The 22,255-nt window shown below is 37.9% G+C and overlaps 1 protein-coding gene across 3 annotated transcripts in view; it reads right to left on the reverse strand.

Moving 5' to 3' along the window:
* DIDO1 (death inducer-obliterator 1) overlaps positions 1–22,255 on the reverse strand; it is a 58,711-nt gene that overhangs the window by 17,006 nt on the left and 19,450 nt on the right. For all 3 annotated transcript variants that reach the window (XM_050907481.1, XM_050907482.1, XM_050907483.1), the window contains 7 exons: positions 21,708–21,818; positions 20,473–21,382; positions 19,836–20,154; positions 16,793–17,005; positions 15,768–15,993; positions 1,346–1,814; positions 224–383 (listed from right to left, as the gene is read on the reverse strand). In XM_050907481.1, coding sequence (XP_050763438.1) covers positions 224–383; positions 1,346–1,814; positions 15,768–15,993; positions 16,793–17,005; positions 19,836–20,154; positions 20,473–21,382; positions 21,708–21,818 — 2,408 coding nt within the window. The remainder of the gene's footprint in view (positions 1–223; positions 384–1,345; positions 1,815–15,767; positions 15,994–16,792; positions 17,006–19,835; positions 20,155–20,472; positions 21,383–21,707; positions 21,819–22,255) is intronic.

Raw genomic sequence — 22,255 nt, forward strand, 5'->3', positions numbered from 1 at the left:
GCCCAAACTTAATACATACACATGACCAACTAAATTAGACTTTGAACTCCTACCTGGATAAAAAATTTTTTTTAAAGATTTGAATGGCTTTATAATAATCTTTTATAGTATAATTCATAAGTCTCTATCTTGAAACTCTTAATGTTGAGGGTAGAGTTTGACATATCATTAAAACCCAAAAGTATATTTCAGTATATGTTTACTGCTTAAGGAAATTCCAAACCTGGTTTTTGGGGTCCTTGAGATTGAACATGATGCTACGGTATTTACTCTTGTATCTGTTGTCCGTAACTTGGAACAAATTAAACATCTCCTTTTCAATATTGAGTGCTACTTTCCCTACTTCGCTCTCTGTCATGACCAGATCATCGCTATCATTGACTCTGTTAAAAACAAAAAAGGGTACGTGCATTTATGTTAGGCATGAATCTTCAGGTAGCATTCGTAAAAACTAACTTTTCAGAGCTAACCTAGGCTCCTCCTCACTCAGTGAGGGCTCAAGACTCCTTTAAAAGACATCTCAAAGCCAAAGTCTGTCTCGGGACCTCGAACTGTGAACTACGGCAACCTTCCATTACTGTCCACGGGCGGCCATGGAAGACAGCCTTTGGGAAATCAAGTCAGCCTTTACAACTACTCCTGCTGATGGCACTGAAGTTAGGAGTTTCTCTGCCGTGAACAACACAGGGAGCCCAAGCGCTTGAGTTTTAGTCCTAGATTCTCCACCGTGAACGGCATTTCCATTTCAGAGACAATATCAGAGTGCAGTGGTCTACAGCAAGTCTTGATGGCTGGCATTAGCTTTAATAATTGTTGTGGGGAAATTTGCTCTTTGGTTGGTTGGTTGGTTTTTTTCCTTTCCTAAGTGATACAGTTGTCCACTGACCAGGGTTTGTCGTTGTTGTTGATTTTTATGTTGGGAAGGGAGGGAATCTCTACTTCAGTAAGCCTTTAACCTTTCACTGTGACATTTCCTGTACTATGTTCCCTACAACCTCTGCATCTCCAAACACTGCCGTCACCAGATTTTAAAACTTCAGAGTACCTACATTATAAAAGCTTCTATGCTGTAATTTAACTCTTCAACTGTAGTTGCCTCAATATAAATGGAATAGTGAGGTTTCTTTTTTTTTTTAAAAGGCTTTTTCACATGCACATTTGTTTTATATCAGGATTTTTAAAAATTTTTTAATATAAACCTGAAATGCCAATTATACTTGTAGTAATTTGTAGTACAAATTCAATCCTTCAATATCCCTTATCAAGATGTAAACAAAACTCTGCAGGCTAAACATTTACTTCTAGTTGTAGCTTCCTATATAAAGTAAGTGCTTTGAATTCCCACCTCTTCCATAAAATTTCTTTTAGGGATCGTCGAATATTTTGTCGAATCTGAGAGTTGGGTTGTGACTGGATAGGGCTAGCTGATGCTTTTGCTTGACTACTTCCAGAGGCGGTAGAAATGGAAGACAGTGAAGGCTTTTTGAGTCCTCCACCCAAACTGGAAGATGTAGCTGGTTTTTTGGAAACTGATGAGCCATGAGAAAGAGATGAATGTTTTGAAGGAACACTGCCTGATGAAGGCACACTGCCTGATGAAGGCCAAGGTTTCTTGGGAATAACACCTTTGAAACTTCCAGCAGAAGGTTTAAGTGGTTGCTTAGTTAGCGATGTGTTAGAGAAGGATGGGGACTTCTTTGAAGGAAGATTTTTAGTGAGAGAAGACGTCTGTTTCTCCATTATAGATGCAACAGCTTTCTTCGATGCTGATGCAGGCTCTGCTCTGTCTTCATTCCTTTTCTCTTCCCTTTGAGCTGTTAAAACAAAGACGACAATACAATATTAAAGGCTTAATTTTAAAACTTCCTATTCACGAAGACCAGGTACCAATCTATAAAGAAAAGTCTGTGAAATGACATCTCCAGAGAATAAATATCAAGTAGGCAATTTAAGCTATCTACTTTCACTAGCCTTTTTAAAAGTAATTTTAAAAACCATGCAGAGGTTGACATAGTTTTTTTGAAGAAATTTGTCTTTGATCCTTCAGAGAGTACTTTGTCTCAGAGGCCAACTGAAGAGTTTAAAAGAGCTCCACTTTGGCTCTAAAGGTTGAAAATGTTATTTACAATCTACTCAAGAAAACTGAAAAGGAAGAAAGAAAAAAAAAAGGCACCACCTTCAAAGATTCCTGAGTGGGATTTCATGATTAAGCTTCAAAAACACCCCAAACTTTCACACATTTAAAAAAAAAAAAAAAAAAAAAGGCAATACAAGCCACATTTTACATTTAAACAGAAACATTCTCATAGCACCTTACAGAACCAGTTTATTACACAGGCTGACGTGATGACAGAGCCCATGAATTTGAAACTGCATTAATATTACCTTTAGTATTATTGAAATTTAATAAACCCTTTCACCCAGATTTTTTTATTTTAAAGAGCAAGCAAAGACAGACAAATTACATAGCACAGAAGTTGCTTAAAAAATTTAAATACATAATCTACTTTGTTGCTAGCATGAATATCATACTGATGATGTTGCCATAAACTATTAGATCTTCCTATTCAGTTCCTAGCTAAATTCTAGATTTATAGAATAATTAAACTTTACTATTGCTGCTTAGGCTGTGGCCATCTAATTCCCACCATTCTCAAACTATTCCATTCGCAATATTCAGATTTTTCCATTTAAATATTTTTTTCTAATGTTAATAGAATAATTGATACACATCATATATTTTGTAAATTTTCTTGTGTAAGTAAAGGCTTCACTTTTCACACATGTTGAAGTTATACTTGCACAGGACCTTAAAAGCAAGCATTTCTTTAAATTCCATTTCATCTGTCCACCTTCTGGCACTGACAGGAACAATTCAACACAGTAAAAAAAGCCAAAACCAAAAAACACACACCACATCCCCCCCAGCAAACAAAACCTCATTTACAAGACATTAAAGTTACAGTGGGCTAACACTAGCACATTTATCCTGACAGCTCAAACAAGGAAGGGTTCTGAGGGAAACTACCAAAAAACTACTCCTGAAATACAACTGTTTCAATTAGAAAAGCCAAGTTTTCTCCCCAGAAAGCCTTTTTTCCTCACAAATCTGTAGATAACCACTGACCAATTAACAAGTTAATTTTTAATCTGATGTTTTTAGCTAGTAAAGGTTTGTAGATGAATTAGCCCAGAAGCCCTAGTTGCAAAATGCAGGACACTTCCTGGGAAAAATCCAGGAATTTAACTTTCGATAAATTTACCAAGGACCAAATGGTCCCTCTTCACCTTCCAGATCTGTTACAATGAGAGCTGAAATTACTAGGAAGGGTCTAAATTGTCCAGTCTATCTGTTCTGAGATGGACTCGAAGGGAGCAAAGCACTCCTGTGAAGTCTGGTTCAACAAACCCCACAAATCAGCGCAAGCTTCCAATGGAAACATCCCTCAAATGGGGGAAGATTTGGAATGCTTCAGAGACACAATGTGATACTCCCTCATTTCGGGAGGAAACGGCCTTGCAACCTTTCTCCATACTTAAAGTTCAGGTACCCCCCTGAACGTTAGCATATGCTTCCAGCAGAAAGACGCTTCTAACCCCGGTTTCTTTAAATGGGCTCTTACTGCTGGCAGTTTCACCACAAATACAGAAACCAGTGGTTAAGATGAACGAAGAAACAATGCCGTATTTGAACTTTTGTAAGGCTAGGTATAAGGGTGTGTGCTGAAATTCTGCTGGAACACAAGCAGCAGCCAGAAGATCCAGAAACACTATATATTTATCCTGATTTTTTTTTTTTCCTAGAAGCATTTTACAAGTAGACACCTTGAGGAATTTTTCCAAGTGAGATTTAACTCTTTGAAGTGTAAAACAAAAACAGCTGCCATAATACATTAAATCATTTCCAAGGATGTGAAGATTTTGCTGTAAAGTAAATTAAAATTATTACTCTCACACTATTCCCATAGTTTTCCCTAGCACCTGGTCTTGGTTACTGTCAGAGACTGAGCTAGGGAGACCTTCCGTGTGACCCACAATGTCTCTCCTTATATCCCACCCCCCCTCCCCTACCCCGCTAACACTATTCTAGTTGTCAGGAGGGCTTTGGCAATCCCGGGAGAGAGGAAGGGGATCGGGAACTATTGCTGATGGTTTTTGTTTGGTCAAATTCGGCACCCAGAACTTAACAGAGGTAAAAAGCCAACCTATTTTGAGTTAATAGTCTTGAACAGACAGAAGGCGAATATCCAAAACGTGCGCACTGATAACGCTGCAGGAATTACTCTACTTCCATTCTCTTTTTCCTGGTTTATTTTATCTTCTGCACAGATTTGTACCTTTTCAGGCAGGTAGGACAGAAGCACGTTTCTGTGGCTCATCATGGGAAGGCAGGACAGCACAGCTCGGGTTTCAAAATGACGACAGTAAAATTCAGTCCTCAGTGCTAAGACATTTAGATCTTTTGGTTTACAGCAGAAGTACAAAATGTGAAATTCTAAGTTTGTATTTAATCCTCTATACGCTATCTTTTTAATGATCAGTTAACAAGAACTACATTGATAAAACTCAAAATAGCACAACCAAGCTGTTTTGTGTCCATCAGGTGTTGTATATATGAGAACTATATTCACACCACAAACCTTTCTATGTTACAAACAGCTATATCACAGTAAGAATATGTACTTGTAAAATAAATAAATAAAAGGTACTAGTACAAAAGTAGATTGAGGTTCCCAGGGTTGAAGGGCAGCAGAATGAGTAAGTGTCCAAGAAGAAAGATGCAGAAGCACCCTTTATTCTGCAAGCTGACATCATGACTATTTAGAAAGGTTTCCAAAGGCAGGCATGTAGTTCTGTGCTTCTTTAGCCAACAGAAAGTGTGCAAATATTTCATAAGCTTCATGAAAGTTTAACAGTTTCAAACTACAATACTACTTTATACCAATTAAAACTGTACCTAGCAGTACTTGTTGATGAGAGAAATTGACGGTACAGATTTTGCATGTACTAATTCAGCCACACGTAGGTCATTCAGTGCTTCAGGACATCTACCAACTATTTTTTCAAATTTACAGGACACACCACTATTTGAAGGACACTGTCAAATTGTGTGCACGTTTTGACAAAGAATCAAGACTACTTAAATCCTACATATGCAGATAACCTGTGATGGCTGTAGATGAACCTTATCTAAAAAACCTCTTATCCTATTCTGACTATGAGAAACCAGAATTTTTGGTTTTTAGTGACAAGATTAATGTGCTGCTGCCACATAATTCAGCTGAACCAACTCACTGTGTCATTACATGTGTCTTGGATCCAACGCACAGGAGCACCCAGCTGAGCGCGAGGAAGGAACAGGACTGCCTCTTCTGGTGGCAGCTCGCTCTTCTATTGACTTAACCCCAGCATGAGCACACCCCAAAGCTTACACTTCCTTCTGATAGGTATGAAACTATGGCATGTGTATGTTTGGAAGAGTTAACAGAAATATGTACTCTTTTCAGAGGGCAGTATGCCAACATATGTGGAATTTAACTTCTGAACAGATGCCACAGTCACTCAGCAAATTGATGGGACATATAACGGAACAGGTATTCTCTCGGACCACGAGTTTCAAATTGCTTGGCCTTGCAGTCCACGAACAACTTGAAGAGAAGACGCAGTCAATGCCTACTATACATACTGGCCACTGTATTTTATACTGTGATGTTTCCAGTTCTTTTCATCAGTAGCTCCAGCGTACCTACAATAAATGCTCTTAAACAAATTTAAAATAAAAGGATATTTTAAACGACTACTGAACATTAGCCTATCCAGCCTAACAGAATAATAGGGAGTTTCACCACAGGCAGAAGATTAGTCCCAGAATAAGGCATTTAGTGGCTCTTCTATTTGGCGCTTTTGAACACACAGGTATACCTCCCTTGCCTTGATGTTAGAAACAGTATTTAAAACAAAACATTAATTCCTATTTTCCCCATTTTGTCCTGTGAGCCACTTGTTAGGACAGCAACAGGATTCTTACTGAGTGAAGAGGCATGGGCTGAAAAGACTGAGAGGTTCAGATGGAGCCAGTGAGTCAGCTCATTTCCAGAGTGAAAACCAGTGAATCCTCTGCCAGAAAGAAGTGCACTCCTTGCAAGGCTTAAGAAATAGCATTACTACAGTATGTTCACTACAGACATAACTATAATCTCTCCCACTAGATGTCAACAGATACAGAACCCCTCCCCTAAGGAAATTCCCCGTGAAGCTAAGCCAAATATTATAACATGCAGCTAAGAACAAAACTTCTGGTAGCGGTGGAGGACATAACTGCCACATTATCTACTGTGTTACAGACGAGCCTGTTGAACGCCTGAGGGTTATGTATCCCTCACTTTTGTACATCTCAACATTGATGTTTCAGCATTGTAACGTGGTTGTTCAGGCCCAATTTAAGAATGATTTCCACAGTGTAGAGCTGTTTAATTTTGCGTGAAGGATTTGCGGGATGCACTCATATTATAATCCCTCACCTACACTGGCAGGCTGTGTTTTACACCACCAGCATGGAAATTATCCAAAGGAAACTTTGCTCTTCCTCTGATCTCTTAAAAATATTTCTGTATAGCATTCAAGCCTATGCTGGTTCTTCCCCCTTTCCCTCTCCACCCGATCTTTCTTTGGAATAGTAGCTTTAGAAAGCCACTTCAAAAATATACCACACACACCCCCCCCTTAGTTTCTATTTAAATTATCTCATTTGTGACTAGTTATTTTGCTGGAGACATTATCTAGTTTTTCCAACTTTTCAATACCTGAAGAAATGTGCTACTACTTTTGCTTGTATGGTTTTAAAATTATTAAAATCACACTTTAAAGATCTTCAATTTCTTGTTCTAGTTGACGCTAAAAGTTTTAAACGATGCTGTAGATAAACCATAGGCAGTTACACTTGAAGAGTCTGTTGTGTAATGAGTCTGTAAGGCTCGAATTTTTTTTTTTTTAAATCTTTGCAAAAAAAAAAAGCATCACAGCTACTACTACAGAACACTAAAAAGACTTTTGTGAAAAATGTCTTGCAGCCATGCAAGCTGATTGTTTGTTACATAGTACTAATTATGAGAAGTTTCCCTACAGAATTAAAAATTTGGCATAAGGCTGTTCATACACCAGAACTCTTGCCTCTGGTGTCTAATACTGTCTTAACATTTCCCTGCGTTCTTCTCCATCTACACTAATCCACCTTTTTTTTTTTTTTCTTCTCCAGGGTAACATTCCTCATGGCGGTGTGTGGGGAGCACAGGCTGATGGCTGTGTCGTCTTGTTCAGCTTGCACAGAACTTTCCACAGTGGGAGCACTGGCCCAAGGGAGCAGGATGTCGGCAACCCAACACTTCAGAAGGCATTGCCTTGCACGTCGGCGAGCCTTCACAAGCCCACAGCGCGGAGGCTGCTGAAGCACGTGTGGGTTCTACAGATACTTTTCATGCTCCTCTGTCACTAAAATAGAGAGTTTTAGAAAAAAAAAAAAAAAACAGGACTAACTTCCAAATGTATGCACAGCATACAAGTTTGTGTGGCATCAACTGTAAGAAAGCTCATTAACATTTTTCTGTAAAAAAAAAAATTCTGTAAAATTCCACAATATGAATAATAAAACCTAAGAAGCAGAGTACAGCTACTTGTGATCCACCTTTCAAAGTGGATCATTTACTACACTTAAAAGGATTTTTGTGTCCTTTTCAAAATAAACTAATGTCAAATTAGAGGGAGGAAAATTCACACTAGTGCAGCTTTGCATCTGTTAAAAAAGCAAAAATACCTGTTATAAGGTATTCTCTGACAGCCTGCGTAAAGGCTGGCCAGAGCTGAGTAATTATGTATTTTGAGAAGAGCTAATCTCTAAAGATAGGCAACAGCACTGGCCTTTACAATAGCTTAAACATCTGATAGGAATGCAGGTGTGAAAAGACCAGCGAGAAGCAATGATGTATTTAGGAATTCACAAAAAACCCCAGCCAGCATTTTGAGTGTCACTCAAAAACTGGCCTGTGACACTGTACTGTGAAGTTCTGTATGGTCCTGCAGCTCCTTCTTGCTCAGGTGCAGGTAGCTGCACGATCCGTTCCTCCATGCAGTCGTTCCAGCATGCTGCAGCTCTCCAGTCTGAACGCTACAAAAGGTGAGGGCAGCCCGTTTTGGCACATACCACAGTAGAAAAGGACAGGCTCTTGGCTCAGAGAAGATGAACTATCTCAGCCCTATTTGCCACTATCTGAGAATTTAAGAACTGCATTTTTCCCTCTGTAAAACTGTTGAAACAGAGGACGGGCAGGAATTCTCAAATTTAAAACTGGTGGTGTTCCAACAGCTTCCCTTTGCCACTCAGCCTCACTATGTCCTAAATGGACGTGTCCGATGCAGCTATGGTATGACTCCTTTCTGCATGACTCGTGATAGCAATAATCTTAACAGAGCAGAATTTAAGCTAACCCCTCCACCCCAACGCAGTGGCGGATACCAAACTTTAATCCACGAGTTCTTCCGAAGTGAAACCTTTCGATGCATTATCTAACTTAAAAAATTGAACAAAATACATGGGTGAGCTGGTGCTTTAGATGCCAGTTATAAAGCACTCTACAATGGGAATTTACTTACCAGTTACGAGACGTTCAAGAGCAGCCTGCGCATAGTCACACTGCTGGGATGCATGCCTGACATCTCAGAGCCTCAGAAACTTGTCGAAGAGTCAATCCTGTTAGGTGCCACTGAAGCACCCTCTTGTGGCACTGAACATTCAGTGCCCAAGGCTGTGAAGGTGAGGTGTAGTTTGTAACTGCTTCAGTTCCATGCCGTTCAACTGTTGCTCTCCTGAAACCTGTTTTTGCTAGACTTTTGTCATTTCCCTCAAAGATAGCTTAGCATTAGTTCTAAATAATTCAAAAGTGTTGAACTATTCTTAAAGAAGTTTCAGTGTTAGTTTTCACTGTTAATTGCCTACGGAACAACGTGTCTGCTTCCACTTTCAAGACCAAATCAAACTTTATTATCAAACACTAGTGTTTCAGAGGCGTGCCTCCTGCCCTGCTGTTTTTCTTCAAAAGCCTCTATCAGTTCTAATCTGCACCCCAACGAGAAACTCGTAGTTGAGCTGCCTGTGTGCCAAGCCTTTACATTCAGGCACACAAAGTAAACCTGTCTTTAAAGTTAATTTAGGAAATTCTGAGACAAGGGCCTTTTCTGTGGTAGTGATTTGTTTGCATTCAAGCCAATGCTGTAGCTATGCTCATGCAAATCTGTAGCTTAGACTCGCAAAGCTTTGTTTTAATCTACATGAAATTACAGTGATTTATCTGATCTACATTAGACGACTGCATCTTCACAACTACACCACTCCTGAGTAAAAGAGAGGCACTATCTGCTGAAAAAAAGGGCTCCTTATTTTCCAGACCGTTCATGGATGGGTATCATCACTCCTTGCAGGGACAGGCCATCTTCAGGTTCCAAGTTCAGTACAGATCAGACACAGCGAATCACCAGCACCAAGATCAGCGGCAAAACTTGACTCCAAAGTGCAAGTGATCACCTCAAAAAAACCCTTTTATTTGGGGACTAGCAGAGAAAGATCTTTTTCACTGGCTATGCAGTCAAGTGAGCAAGTTCAAAGAACTAAAGTAATATTAGTAAAAGAAAGCAAAACAGCAATAGAGGGTGGTGAGTTTTTTTAATCAAACTTTCATCACTTTCAGTGTTGATGACAAGAGATAAACCACCCTAATATTCATAGTGCATCTGTAAGTTGTACCAGGTTTCTGCCCCCCCAACCCTTCCCCTCAGCAATGGTTCCTTATACTGAAGCCAAGCACCCATTATGGCAAGCGTGCTGGCTTATCTGTTGTCCAAGCGCCTTGGGGGTGCTAGCTGCTTGAAAGGCCACATAGGAAACACGCTAGCAGCAGGGACCAGCCTTCCTAACTCAACAGACACGGCAACAATCTTCACGTGGCTGACAGCCACAGGACAGATGTGACATACCTTGTAGAGCAGAGAAGGGGAGCTCCAGTAGTTCACCGGCAGGAGATGATAATCGCTCCCCAAGGATCCCACTGCTCCTTTTAATCGGCTGGGTCCCAGGGGATGTTGGCTTCAGCAGCCACTACTGGTCTGCCTCACTCCACAGCCAGGGTTCAGACCATGTGCCAGCCCCTGCGCCAGCACAGCCCCTGCCATTCTCACGATGCAAGTTCAGCACCGGAGCTGTGTTACACCAGCCACTCCTCTGCTATAATCTTTCCAAAGCCAGATCCTCCAACATGAATTTCTCAGAAGTTCTGGCAGACTTATCTTAGGTATTCTGATCATTATTTGGTCTGTCAGCAGCCTTTCCAAAAACTCCTCTACTTACAAAGGGTTAAGGCTAGACCTACATATACAGCAGCCACGTGTCCCAGAAAATGGCCAGTAACATAAAATAAATAATTATTTTTATTCCCCTGGTACTACTCAATACTTACTGCCTCTTAGTATGGGCCTATGTTGCAGAATATAGCACTAAGCAAAGACACCTTAGCTTTCAAGGAGTTAATTCAGATGCCAGAAGTAGTTTAGTTATAACAGTATGGAACTTGGCACAGGCTAGTTTTTCCTATGGGGAAGCACTCACACCAAAACAAAGGCATCAAGTTTAACTGGAATCAGTCCTTGCAGACAAACATACTTATGACTTAAGAACAGCTCCTCAATTTAAGTAAAATATTTTTTAATAGTTAAGCTAAACCAACAGCAGTATATCTACATACACTGCACTCAACTGAAGAGTCAGAACTTAAGCTGGTACAATCTTGCCTGAAGAGAAGCACTAACCTGGCACCAGTCTGTGTGCAGACAAGGCCTTACTTTTTTCTTTTCACAATGGTACTTACAGCTTCCTACATGACTTTTACCTCCCGAGCCATAACTCCTCTGTCTTGAGTGTACTACATTTTCCCCCTGCTCTCTTTATAGTGGTATATTTTCTTTCTTCCCTGCCTTCGTACTGTTACTACAGAAAGAAAAAAAAAAATGACACAAGAAAAAAAAAAAACAGAAATTATGTATGCTATAATCTAAGCATTTTGGTATGCGCATCACATTTTCTGATGATGGGCTCCCAGTATCACTGCATTCCCTTTACGACGTCTCCATATTTTGTTAGAGGCATATAGGAACAAAGCAGTCCAAGTACCCTTCGTATCTGGGACCTTTAACGATACAAGCAAACACTATTCACTTTGTGAATAGGTCTTGGGTGTAGAAAAGTTTAGCTGCAGCAGAAGTGAAGAAAACTGAAAGCAGATAATCAAAGGAAATTTGTATCACCAGAGCCAGGGCTCCTCAAGCCTGGCCTCGCACTTCCAGGAGGTGGCAGCGTTGTCTCTCCGTAATTCACTGCTGTAAAGCAGGAGAGGTACCACAAACATGGTGCTTCTCTCTTAACGAAACCCTTCCCCTTCGAAGTCCCACTCATTAACACCTTCTATGAAATACTGGTACCAAATAAGATATTATAATAGATAAACTCATACTATTTATCTGTCTACAATTAAGTAGTAAGTTAACAGTACTTAAAGTAACTTAAAAATACTTTAACAAGTAAACATGTTTAGTGGCTTGGTGTGACAAAGTGCTTTTTACTCGGGAAGCTCTACCACAAGAACAGTAATAAGAAACACATTTAATGTTTATTTTTTCCTCTAGTAAACCCTCTTCACTCTCCTGTGCACTTAGTCACTTTTATCCATAAATGCAGTTAAGATGTTTTTAAGATGTTTAAGTAGCTTTAGCACCTGAGTTGAGTAAATTATCGGTTCATGTACTTTTAAGTCTAGTAAGGTAAGTCAGCTGAACTTCAACAAAGATTTGAAGCACTGATGAGTACTTAGTATACTTATGACTGGGTAGTTTAAAAATTGGGATACTGCAAACATCTATCTTCTTCCCCTCCTTTTGGATTCATTTTCTATTTTAAAACTGCTGATACATTTGCTGCTGACTTTATTTGGCAATTAATAGCAAAAATATAGAAAAAAGTCTCTTTCAAGTTTTGCTCTATCGAGCAGAAAACTTGAGCTGAGGTGCTTCAGACATATACATTGATACTGCTGATAAATCTTTGCATCAGCAAACTTCACGTTTGAAGTATTCCTTTACCCCCTTTTTACAGGGCAGAAGTGAATATAATGGACAAATTGTCACAAATGCAATACATGATATTAATTAGCGTAAAACGTTAGGTATAAAAGCTCTCAGCAGAGTCAAACAAGCAGTGGATGCAAACTGCTTTTGTGGTTCCTTCTGGAAAAAGCATGTTTATATTATGCTGTTTAAAGTTTGTCCTCCTCCACTATAATTAAAAATAATGCTTCCTATTATTGTAAGAAGTATGTTAGTCTGCTAACAAAACTGAAACATTTCAGAAATCATTTTGGGTGGTGCTTCCCCACAAACACCTAGATGAACTTGCTAGATAAACAAGAGTCTGTTTTGCTTTTGTTATGAATTTTACATCTCCTTTGATATGACCTAAATATTGATAATTAACACTAGCTCACATGACAAATTCAGGATTTCTATCACGACTTGAATCTCTGAAGAACAATGTTCCTACATCTCAACAATCCATACACTTGTATCAATTTGGAAGCTAGGATGACTTTTGAAATTCAATATAAAAATTGAGCACTGCATATTAAATTAATACCAATTTTCCTAACAAAATTAAAAGCAATACTTCTGAAAGGGAATGTGACGCAACCTAATTTCCTCTTATATGTGTAGTTCAAATACTGCCTGCAACTTTAAAAGTACTTGTACTTAATATTCACTTATCAAAGCAAGTTCAAGGTATTTCCCATTCTAGTTATTAAACAGATAAACAGGATTGTTTTCACTGGGAACATCAAGATGTTAGACAGTGTCATTAATCAGGCTCCAGATTTTGGTGTACAAAGTCACTTCCAAGTACAGCCCTAACTCATCCCCCAAAAAAGCTACAGAAAAAAATTAGGAAGTGAAGAAACACGAACTAATGGGGTAACAGAGAAAAAGAAATCACTGCTCTATATAACTGCATACTATTAGCACCAAATACCCTTTTTTTTTTTTAAATGCAGAACAAGTTGGGAGGACAAAAGAGGGCTTGGTGGCAGGGTTGAGATGCAAATAGAGTGGCTTCATTTTCTTCTTGCTACTACTTAATAAAACTACTGTCATATGTAACAACATCTTGTACCTGACAAGTACAGAGTAAATGTATAAAGTAAATTTATGTCTGAAATATGATAAACTGACTGATGGAAAGAGTATTAGAGAGAGTAATTCTGCTGATCATGTTAAGTTTCCTTAATTCCTAAAGGGCCTTGTGCACTGAAGTCACAAATATGGATTTGCAGAACGTGGCTGGAAGCTCTGGGAGAACGTGGGCAGTATTTTGAAATACTGTATATGGAAGAATCCCATCCTTAGCCTCCTCTAGGCAACCTTAAGTCCAAACATTAGACACCTAGATGTCTGAACTAGTCGTCTTAAACGTCTTTCATAATCAATGTTCAGAAATATGCATTTCTAAACAGTGAGTCACTTTGTTCTAAGATTAGTATCTAAAACAGATTATGTTTTGTCCACTGAAAGTGTTTTTCTTGACAGACTAGCTCAGACTTAGAGTTCTAACTTTTAGATACCCAAAGAGAAGTGAGATGACTCTCACGAATTTCCATAATGCTGTAACTTGTATGTTTTGAACAGCATACAAAGATTTGTTAAATAAATAAAATCTTGTAGAATACTCTTAAAGATGATGCAATGGCAGCTTCTCAGGAAGATTACAGATCAAACCCATCCATCAAAAAGCAGGACAAATTTTTTCACAAATACACAAACAATTTACCTGGGAATTTAGTAATGGCACAGAGTCCCCACATATTAGTGTAACTTACCTTAATAATAGCAATCTGAAGTTCTTCCTTGCATTTGATATGAGAGTTCTTCATCACACGAACTAGGTTGTTTTCTATTTGTTATTAAAGTCTGGTATATACACATATTTTTGAACCAATTTAACAATTTAGCTACAGGAATCCTATTTTCTACTGGAATTTGTTAAATCTGTATAACCTCCAGTGTAGTAAAACTTAAGAGCAACCCCCCTTAAAAAAAAAAAACCAAACTTGCTGCCTCAAAACCTGTATTCCTGTCTCCTAGAAAAAAAACCTATAGCAATAAGGACATTTTAAGTGATATGGTTATAAGGACACTTGCAATTATATTGAGATAAAGTGTTATAAAAATTTGACATGTAAAATAAGACCTTATGGTTTCATTTATGTCCTTCTCGCCTGATTTTAGTTATGTTTAAAACACTACTGTTTCTGACAGAAAAGCTACAGTTTCTTTAAAAGCTTAAAAAACCTACAAGTTTATCAAAATACGTATCTTAAAAGAGTTCACTATAAAAAAGGCACAGGGCCCAAGTAACGACATATGCAACAAAAATATGCAGGGAAAAATTATAACCATTTAAACATGTGATGTGGGTAAACACAATTAAAATATACCTAGTAAGTCTACTATGCACTATAATAATAAACAGCAATTTAGGGTAGCTGGTGTTCCCTCAGTGTTTAAATATTGTATCTAATTAATCTCATCTTAAATATAGTTTATAAACTTATCAGTTACTTTACATATAATGTAAGTGTTTAATAACTAGGTTTATTTCTGAAAACAAAATGTAAATTGGCTAAAGTGTGGTTAAGAAAGCTTCTGAATTCATTTATCTTCAAGTGAGTAAACATTAGACACCAGGTCATGTGTTTTGTAAATGTGAAATGTAAGATTTCAGATGAAGTTCCACCGCTGCATTATAAAACTACTTAGCTGGAGTCAATCAAAAAATGTCATTAGCAGAAAGACTTGTTCAGGCTACAAAGCAGTATTTACTTACCTTTATATGAGTTACAAGGATGCTATTCAAAACCTGCAAAAATATGCAAGGCAATATCTCTGCCTAATATCCACTTAAGATGTGTTCTTGTGTGTGTGGATAATGTGTGAAGTATGAACATATAAATAGAAAGGAGAAGAAAAAAAGAAAGGGAAAAGAAAAAAAAAAGTACCGCCTCCCCCCAAACTTAAAAGTAAAGAATGGTCCTTAAATTATTTCATGTAAGGAAGAAAAGCAGCAGGAAGAACTTGGATATACTTGACAGTTAAAAGCTGTTTGCAGAAGTGTAAAGTATCGTTGGACACCACGCTGAAGATTTCATTCTCGGCACTAGCACTGAAAATGCAAGACCTGAGAGACAGGTGCCAAATCTAAATTACAAAAATACAATTCAAATTAGTACAGTCAATTGCTGATTCACGGTGCACACTGTGCAACCTTTTTGTAAAACTTAACACAAATGTATCAATACTTACCTTTTCTAGATTAGAAACAGTTATTGTCTTTATAGGAAAAATTTGAAGCTTAATCATGTAGTTTTCATCCAGAAATCAGCTGGGTAGATTGATAGGCTCTTAATCATACAACTGTCGTATGATACAAATGAAACTTCTAAAAGTGTCTCCCATTTGTGTGTATCTCTGTGTGCGAATCTTTGAAGGTGGAGAAAAGTAGTTTGGTGCCATATTAAGAAAAAACCCCCAAATCCTAAACTCCCTAGTCTCGCAGAGCCAAGAATGGATGGGTATTCAAAGAAAATGTAAATGATTATTCAGGAATATCCCTATGCGATACATACATTTGAACAACAGTGAAGATGAAATGGCAGCAGTCCTTTCAGGCTTTACAGCATTGTAATTATGATCGCTTGCCCAGGATGGTGTGCTGTTTTCTGCTGCTGGCTCTTTAGCAATAGGTTGAGTGTTGGCCTCAGTCTTGGCAGTTGTCAAAAGTGTCTTCTTCATATTCATCTCTCTTTTCTCAGGAAATTGTCTCTTTTGGTTTGAAAGAGGCTTAATACCTGCCTGTATGATTAAAAGAAGCTTAATTACTAATCGTCATCAAATATATTATATTTTACAACAAGCAGAGATACAGTTACATACACGTACACAAATTTATTTTATAGTAAGCTCCTGTAAATAGACTTGAAATGATGTAATTTCACATTCAAGTCTACAAAGCAAAGGTAATGTACACTGTAACTTCAGGAAAAGAGAATGGTAAAGAAACCACCTCAGAACAACAGTATTTATCACCAAGTTGTAGGGGAGTTTTTTGGCTTGTTTGAAAAACTACTGCCCATTTTACAGTGGTTTCAAAAGGGAAAGGAGAAGGCTTTGATTTCATCTTTTTGCTTCCCAAAGCACACATACAATGCAGTCACGTTAGTTCACAATTCACAGTAATTCCAAATTACTGCCCAAAACCCAATAATTTGGAGTTTAAAAAGGTAAAATTAATTTGGAATTAAATTAAAATTAAAAAGATGTACTGCTTATAATTTTTTAAAGGTCAATTAGTTTGGAATTAAATATTTTTTTTTAAAAAGTGCGCTGTCATCTAGAAGGCCCTTGAAAGAACCTATCTCTATCTAGAGAGAATTATTAAGATTTTTAAAAAGCGACAGGAGAACATTTTATTGTCAGAAGACTTAAACAATGCTTTTACCACAGAAAAAGGCAAGAGAACAACAACAACAAAAAACCAGAAAGCTCCTCTTCAATGCAGGACTTGGCAATTTTATTTGACTCAAAAAGGAGAGCACAGAAATAAGCCACTGTGCTTCAGGACAACTATTCTGGATCATGAACATAAGCTTACCTGCAGCTGAGATTTTGGCATGCCAGGTTTTTCAGATTTTGGTTTGATCTTCTCTTTAGGTTTTGGTTTTGCATCTTTGCCAGCACTTAAAAACTTCATAGTGGCTGCAGCATGTTTGAGAATGCAGTCATTGCTGCAATACACAGAATCAGGCTGAGCCAAATTAAAACAGCCAGGACCAATGCACTTTGATGCACCAGGAGCTTCAATTACCTATAGATTGAAATGGAGTGAGTTCAAACTTCGAAGAAGAAACAACAGAAACATACCTTTATAACATGAACAAATGCTTACATATCATATGTGCAGACCGCAGCTATGACTGTTAGCGACTTGCACAATTGCCAGCGTGAAAACAACTTTCATTCATAACAGAAACAACCCATACAAATGTAAGAATTTCACTCTTGTAACACACTATTTTTCAGAATGTGTTGTATTTTCAAGTGGTCTGCTAGCAGTGAACTAAGGGAGGCTAGTTTCCTAAATTTTCAGATCCCATAAGCACACAAATGCTTTTTTCTGATCCTCTACATCATGGGAGAAACCCCCTTAATAATGCAGAACTGGTTTCTCAAGACCCAGGTTTCTAAAACACATTTTACTTATATATCACCATCAGCCGCTGTCCTCAACCATGCACACATGCAAAGGGAAGCACTCAGCTATTCAGGTGTACAGATGATTCTTGCTCTAGAGGTTTACCAATTATAATTTTAGAAGTCTCCAACTTACATAAACACAACCATTCTCCCAGACAACTTTGCCATAGCCTAATACTTCTTAAACATTGAGAAGTTTGCATATGCAATCTGTGTCTTCCTCTACTTCACAATTACTCTCCATTTATATCGAAGTGCTGTACACTAAGCACTTCCTCTTCAAATGTTAAGATTTAGAAAATAGCACATTCCTTGAAAACAGAGTACATTAGGCCAAAGTCTAGAAATATTTGAAAGCTCTTTAGGCTCCAACATATCACCTCTAGGTATTATGCCTTTCTCCTCACTCTTCTAGATTACTCCTAAAAATGTTATACAACTGACCTAACACTCAGAACTACTGTAGTTCTAGACAGCCCCTCCCCATCAATAAACTGCAATTTTTAATTACCAAAAGTACATTTTTCAGGAATATTTCCAGTAAAAAAAAAAAATTATCATCTGCATAGTGTGGCTTATTTTTTCCCCAGTCAAAAGTCAGTAAGACAGCATTATCTGCTGCAGTCTGATAAAACCTAGGTTTGGGAATTTTCCCATAAAAATTAAGTTTATGCTCACTTATACAATTTCTAGGAGTTTTAATTAGAAACCAAAACTCTACAGCTATAGGTGCTTATGGACAACAACAGAAAGGAATCTCTCTCGAAGTGCTTAGAATACAGGTGTAAGAGAACAGATAAACTGAATAATGAGACTGTTCAGTCACCGTAACACAGAGTGATTCCAGCACATCAACATATGAAGTAGCAAAGATCTTTTTGCCTAGAATGGGCAGGGAATTCTGCAGAGGGAGAGTGGTGCTTGTTTATACAAGCCATACAGGGATCTGAACTGAGGTATGAGGGACAGCACGGGCTAAAACACAGACTTGACTGTTCAGTTCTCTCAAAACGTGGTACCACCTAGCAAACACAAGCACAGCAGTTCCATTCCTTTTCCAAATGCCAAAAGAATACCTAAAATATAAGCACTTCTTCCATAAGAGGCAATGAGTTGATGATAATTATGTTTTTCTTTCACTAAAGGAGAGATGCCTAACACGTTCAAATAACTTGTTAACATGCTAATATCAAAGAGTAATTGGTGATACTCAGAAGCAGCACTTAAAATTAATACTAACACCGTCAGTGAAATGCAGACCAACACCAACAGAACTGGACTCTCAAAAATGTTTTTGTGTACAAAGAAGTACAAAAGTATTTGAAACTGTATTTGAAAACACTTTTGAGAAAAATACTGTTTTCTACACATTTATCTTAAAATAGTAAATATTTATATATTAAGCTCAAACTGTTCTCATCTATACATTAAGCTCACTATGCTGATATGGATAGCTCTGCTATTTAAACTGACTAGAAGTGGCGGGGTGTTCCATAAACGAATGTACCACAACAGAAAGATTCCTCCAGAGAGATGCTTATACTCAAACTTGTAATACTTATTCTAGGGATGATTTCAAAGTTTAAAGATTAGGCATGAAAGAACAAATTCATACAGAAAAAATATGAATAACTGTAGCATTGTAACAGCAAATACACTAAACATGCTCTTCAAGGCATAGTAAGAAAAAAGGAAGATGTTCAAGATGTTGGCATTACTACAGTAGCTTCGGCAGTACAAAGACAACCACTGTAGCATGAAGTTTTTAAATTTGTGTACATTGAGCTGAAGAAGTTTCTTTGCCTGTATTTTGAACTGGGCATGGAACCTGCTATTACAAAATTTAAACTTCTTTTATATTTTATGCCAGAATTTGCAATAACTCAAAATACACATTTTTATGTTAAAAAAGGCAGTATAAAACAATTCTCTATGTACTAATAACTTGAAGAAGCATCAGGACAAAAATCAGAACTTCAAAGACTAATTGGAAGTACAGAGGAAGTACAGCTGGAATTAACTCCAACAGACACTTGTCAATGTTAAGTAAAAAGCTTCACTATCATTGAAAGTGTCCAAAATTGTTTGAGATTATTTCAAAGCCAGTATAAACCAGTTCAGAATTCTAATATTTTTATTAAAAGAACATCTTATTATTTGACTTCCAAAGCAGTATGTAGAAAGGGCAGAATAGCACAAAGCATTTCCTTACACCTACATGAAACTTTTAAATCCTCCACTTCAAAGTAACACTTTCTTAGTTTTAGTACCTGTACTGATAGAACTATGGAGAAACTTCTGCTAAACAGTAATATTTAGTGGGTTGTTCAGCTTCATATTTAGCTTTAAAAAAACAAGTCAGATTTACAGCCATACAAGTCAGTCATTGGTCTCAGTGTACTCACTGAAACATGAAAATAAGAAACAATTAAAATACTTACAGGTTGAAATATCTTTAGTTTTTTCTTCCCACTTGGATTTGCAGCTTTTTCAATCCTACCCTTGATTCCTTGGTCCTCAACAGACTTTTGTTCAATTGTTCCTATGCTTGTGAATTCTGTGCCATCCACATTTACTTGCCCCGCTTTAGCTTCCTGCTGGTCTATTTCTGAAGCAGGCTCATCCTGTCCCTGTAGAATGGTGCAGTTTGGACAGATATAGTCCTCACCATTCCTTTCCAACAATCTCCCTCGAGCCTCAGAAATACCCACGCAGTCACCATGAAACCATTCTTCACATCTATCACAACAAATCATAAACCTGAAAAAAAAAACCCCAAGGAACAGTAAAACATTGTGAAATGAAAAGACTTTTAACGCTTAACAGATATTTCAAGCAGCAGATCTTAAGTACCCCGCTAAAGTACCAGTATATTGTTCTGCCTCACTGTTCACTTCTGTATTCCTTTGTTTATCCCTTCTTTTAAGTATTTGTTATAAACTCCCCCCTAAACTTCAAAACAACCCAACAGCTCATTTACATATACTCAAAAAGTAAGCATTAGCATTTGGTTTAATTTTTCATCACAGAAAAATTCCAACTACTTGCACTGCATTTTTAGTTGAAACCTTTGCCTACCTGTTGTTATGAGGCTGACGACAAATACAATACAGTGCATTTGGGTCGTAAATCTCAGACTCGGGTTTGCTTTTGGGCGGTTCTTCGGGTTCTTCATCTGTGATCCCTTTTGCGCCAAGGGCAGGCTTTACCTCCTTCTGACCCTGAAGATCTTCAGTGTCTTCCTCAGACACAACCACTTGACTTGCAATCTCAGTGCTGTCTGCAGTCTCAGGCTCTTGTTTGACAGGCAACTCAGACTCACCTTGTTTTTCAGACTGGACATCACCTGTTTCTGTAGGATCTTGTTCTGAATTTCTTTTCCTCAGGCGGTTCTGTATATCCTTCAATGTCAGCTGCACAGGTTTCTGTTCAACACGTTTCTTTCTTAGTCGATTCTGCAGCTCCTTTAGTGTTAACCCATCGCTATCACTATCAGAAGTATCATCTTCCTCTTCCTCCTCCTCCTCCTCCTCTTCTTCTTCCTCTTTTGTGCATCTGCTTTTAGATCCTTTCTGATCCTTACTACTCCTAGTGTTAATCCTCCGAGTTGCAGGTTTTATATCTGGAGTGCTCTCAACACTATCTTCTGAAGCAGTTTCAGCATCTGTGGCTGGACAGGATGCTGGTTCACTTGAATCTTCCAGAGCAGTAGGAACACTCCTCCTTCCTCTGCGTCTCACTGTTGTAAGAAATTCTTCCACTCTTTCCGTTCGCTTTGGTTGCCGCCCACTACGCCTGAGGTTTAGGCTTTGTTGCTGCTGTTGTGGCTGTTGTTCACTGGAGTCCACATCAGCATCTCCTGCACCTTCTCGCTTAGCAATTGTAGTCCTTCGAAACCCCCAAGTTTTCCTGAACTCTTTACTTGTAGGCTTGATAGTTTTTTGTTCCTCCTCATTGCTTTGCTCACCCTTCTCATCCAAAACTGATGCTAAAAACAAGGGAATAGTTATTAAACTGGTGGTGAAGGAAGATGTTTTTTCTTAAAAGTTTTTTTTCAACATACTATTATTTTCTTTGTGATAATATATATATCCACCTCCTTTTATGACCCTGAAAACAGATAAAATGCTTTCTTGTAAATGTAATACAACAGCAGTAGCAATTAAGTACATCATTGAACACTGTGCCAACATAATCCAGCTGTTACGAGCTCTTCTGTTATTTAAAAATATATGTGTATACACATATACACACACATACATAATGGACAAGTAAGCATATTTTCTGCTCAATTTAAAAGGAAGAAATCTTACCAGGAGAACTATTGTCCATGTTGTCAGTATTAGACTCAGATTCTAATGGCACTGGCTGTGAACTTACAGCTTGTTCCATAGTACGGACACCACTGTTCCCACCCTGAAACGCTGAGGAGATACATAAGGTTCAAAACTCAGATTCAAAAGTATTCATAGCCTAACTAACTATTAAACATTCTGATGTAATCTCATTATGTTATCGTAACAAATACTTAACTTGAACTTCAAGCCACTAATAGTTACTGAGTATCAACAAAAAGTTGACTGAATTCCTTCAAAGACAAAGCACTAAGTTAAATATATGGGTTTGGACACTATACTGACATTTTATTAAATAGCCTTAGGATTTCTGATATTTCTCCAAAAAATCCTTTCATGGTATGAACCTATTCCCTAGGGTTTGTCTGAGGAAAAATCTATAGCAGTTCCATTCCTTATCTGGACACAGGAATCATGCATGCACCAGTGTGAAAGACCATGGAGCAGAACAAGGAGTCATCCAAACAGACAGCACAGACACAGTTACTGTTTTAAAGGTGAGGATG

This window comes from Gymnogyps californianus, chromosome 17 (assembly GCF_018139145.2).
Source record: "Gymnogyps californianus isolate 813 chromosome 17, ASM1813914v2, whole genome shotgun sequence".
Taxonomy (NCBI): Eukaryota; Metazoa; Chordata; class Aves; order Accipitriformes; family Cathartidae; genus Gymnogyps; species Gymnogyps californianus.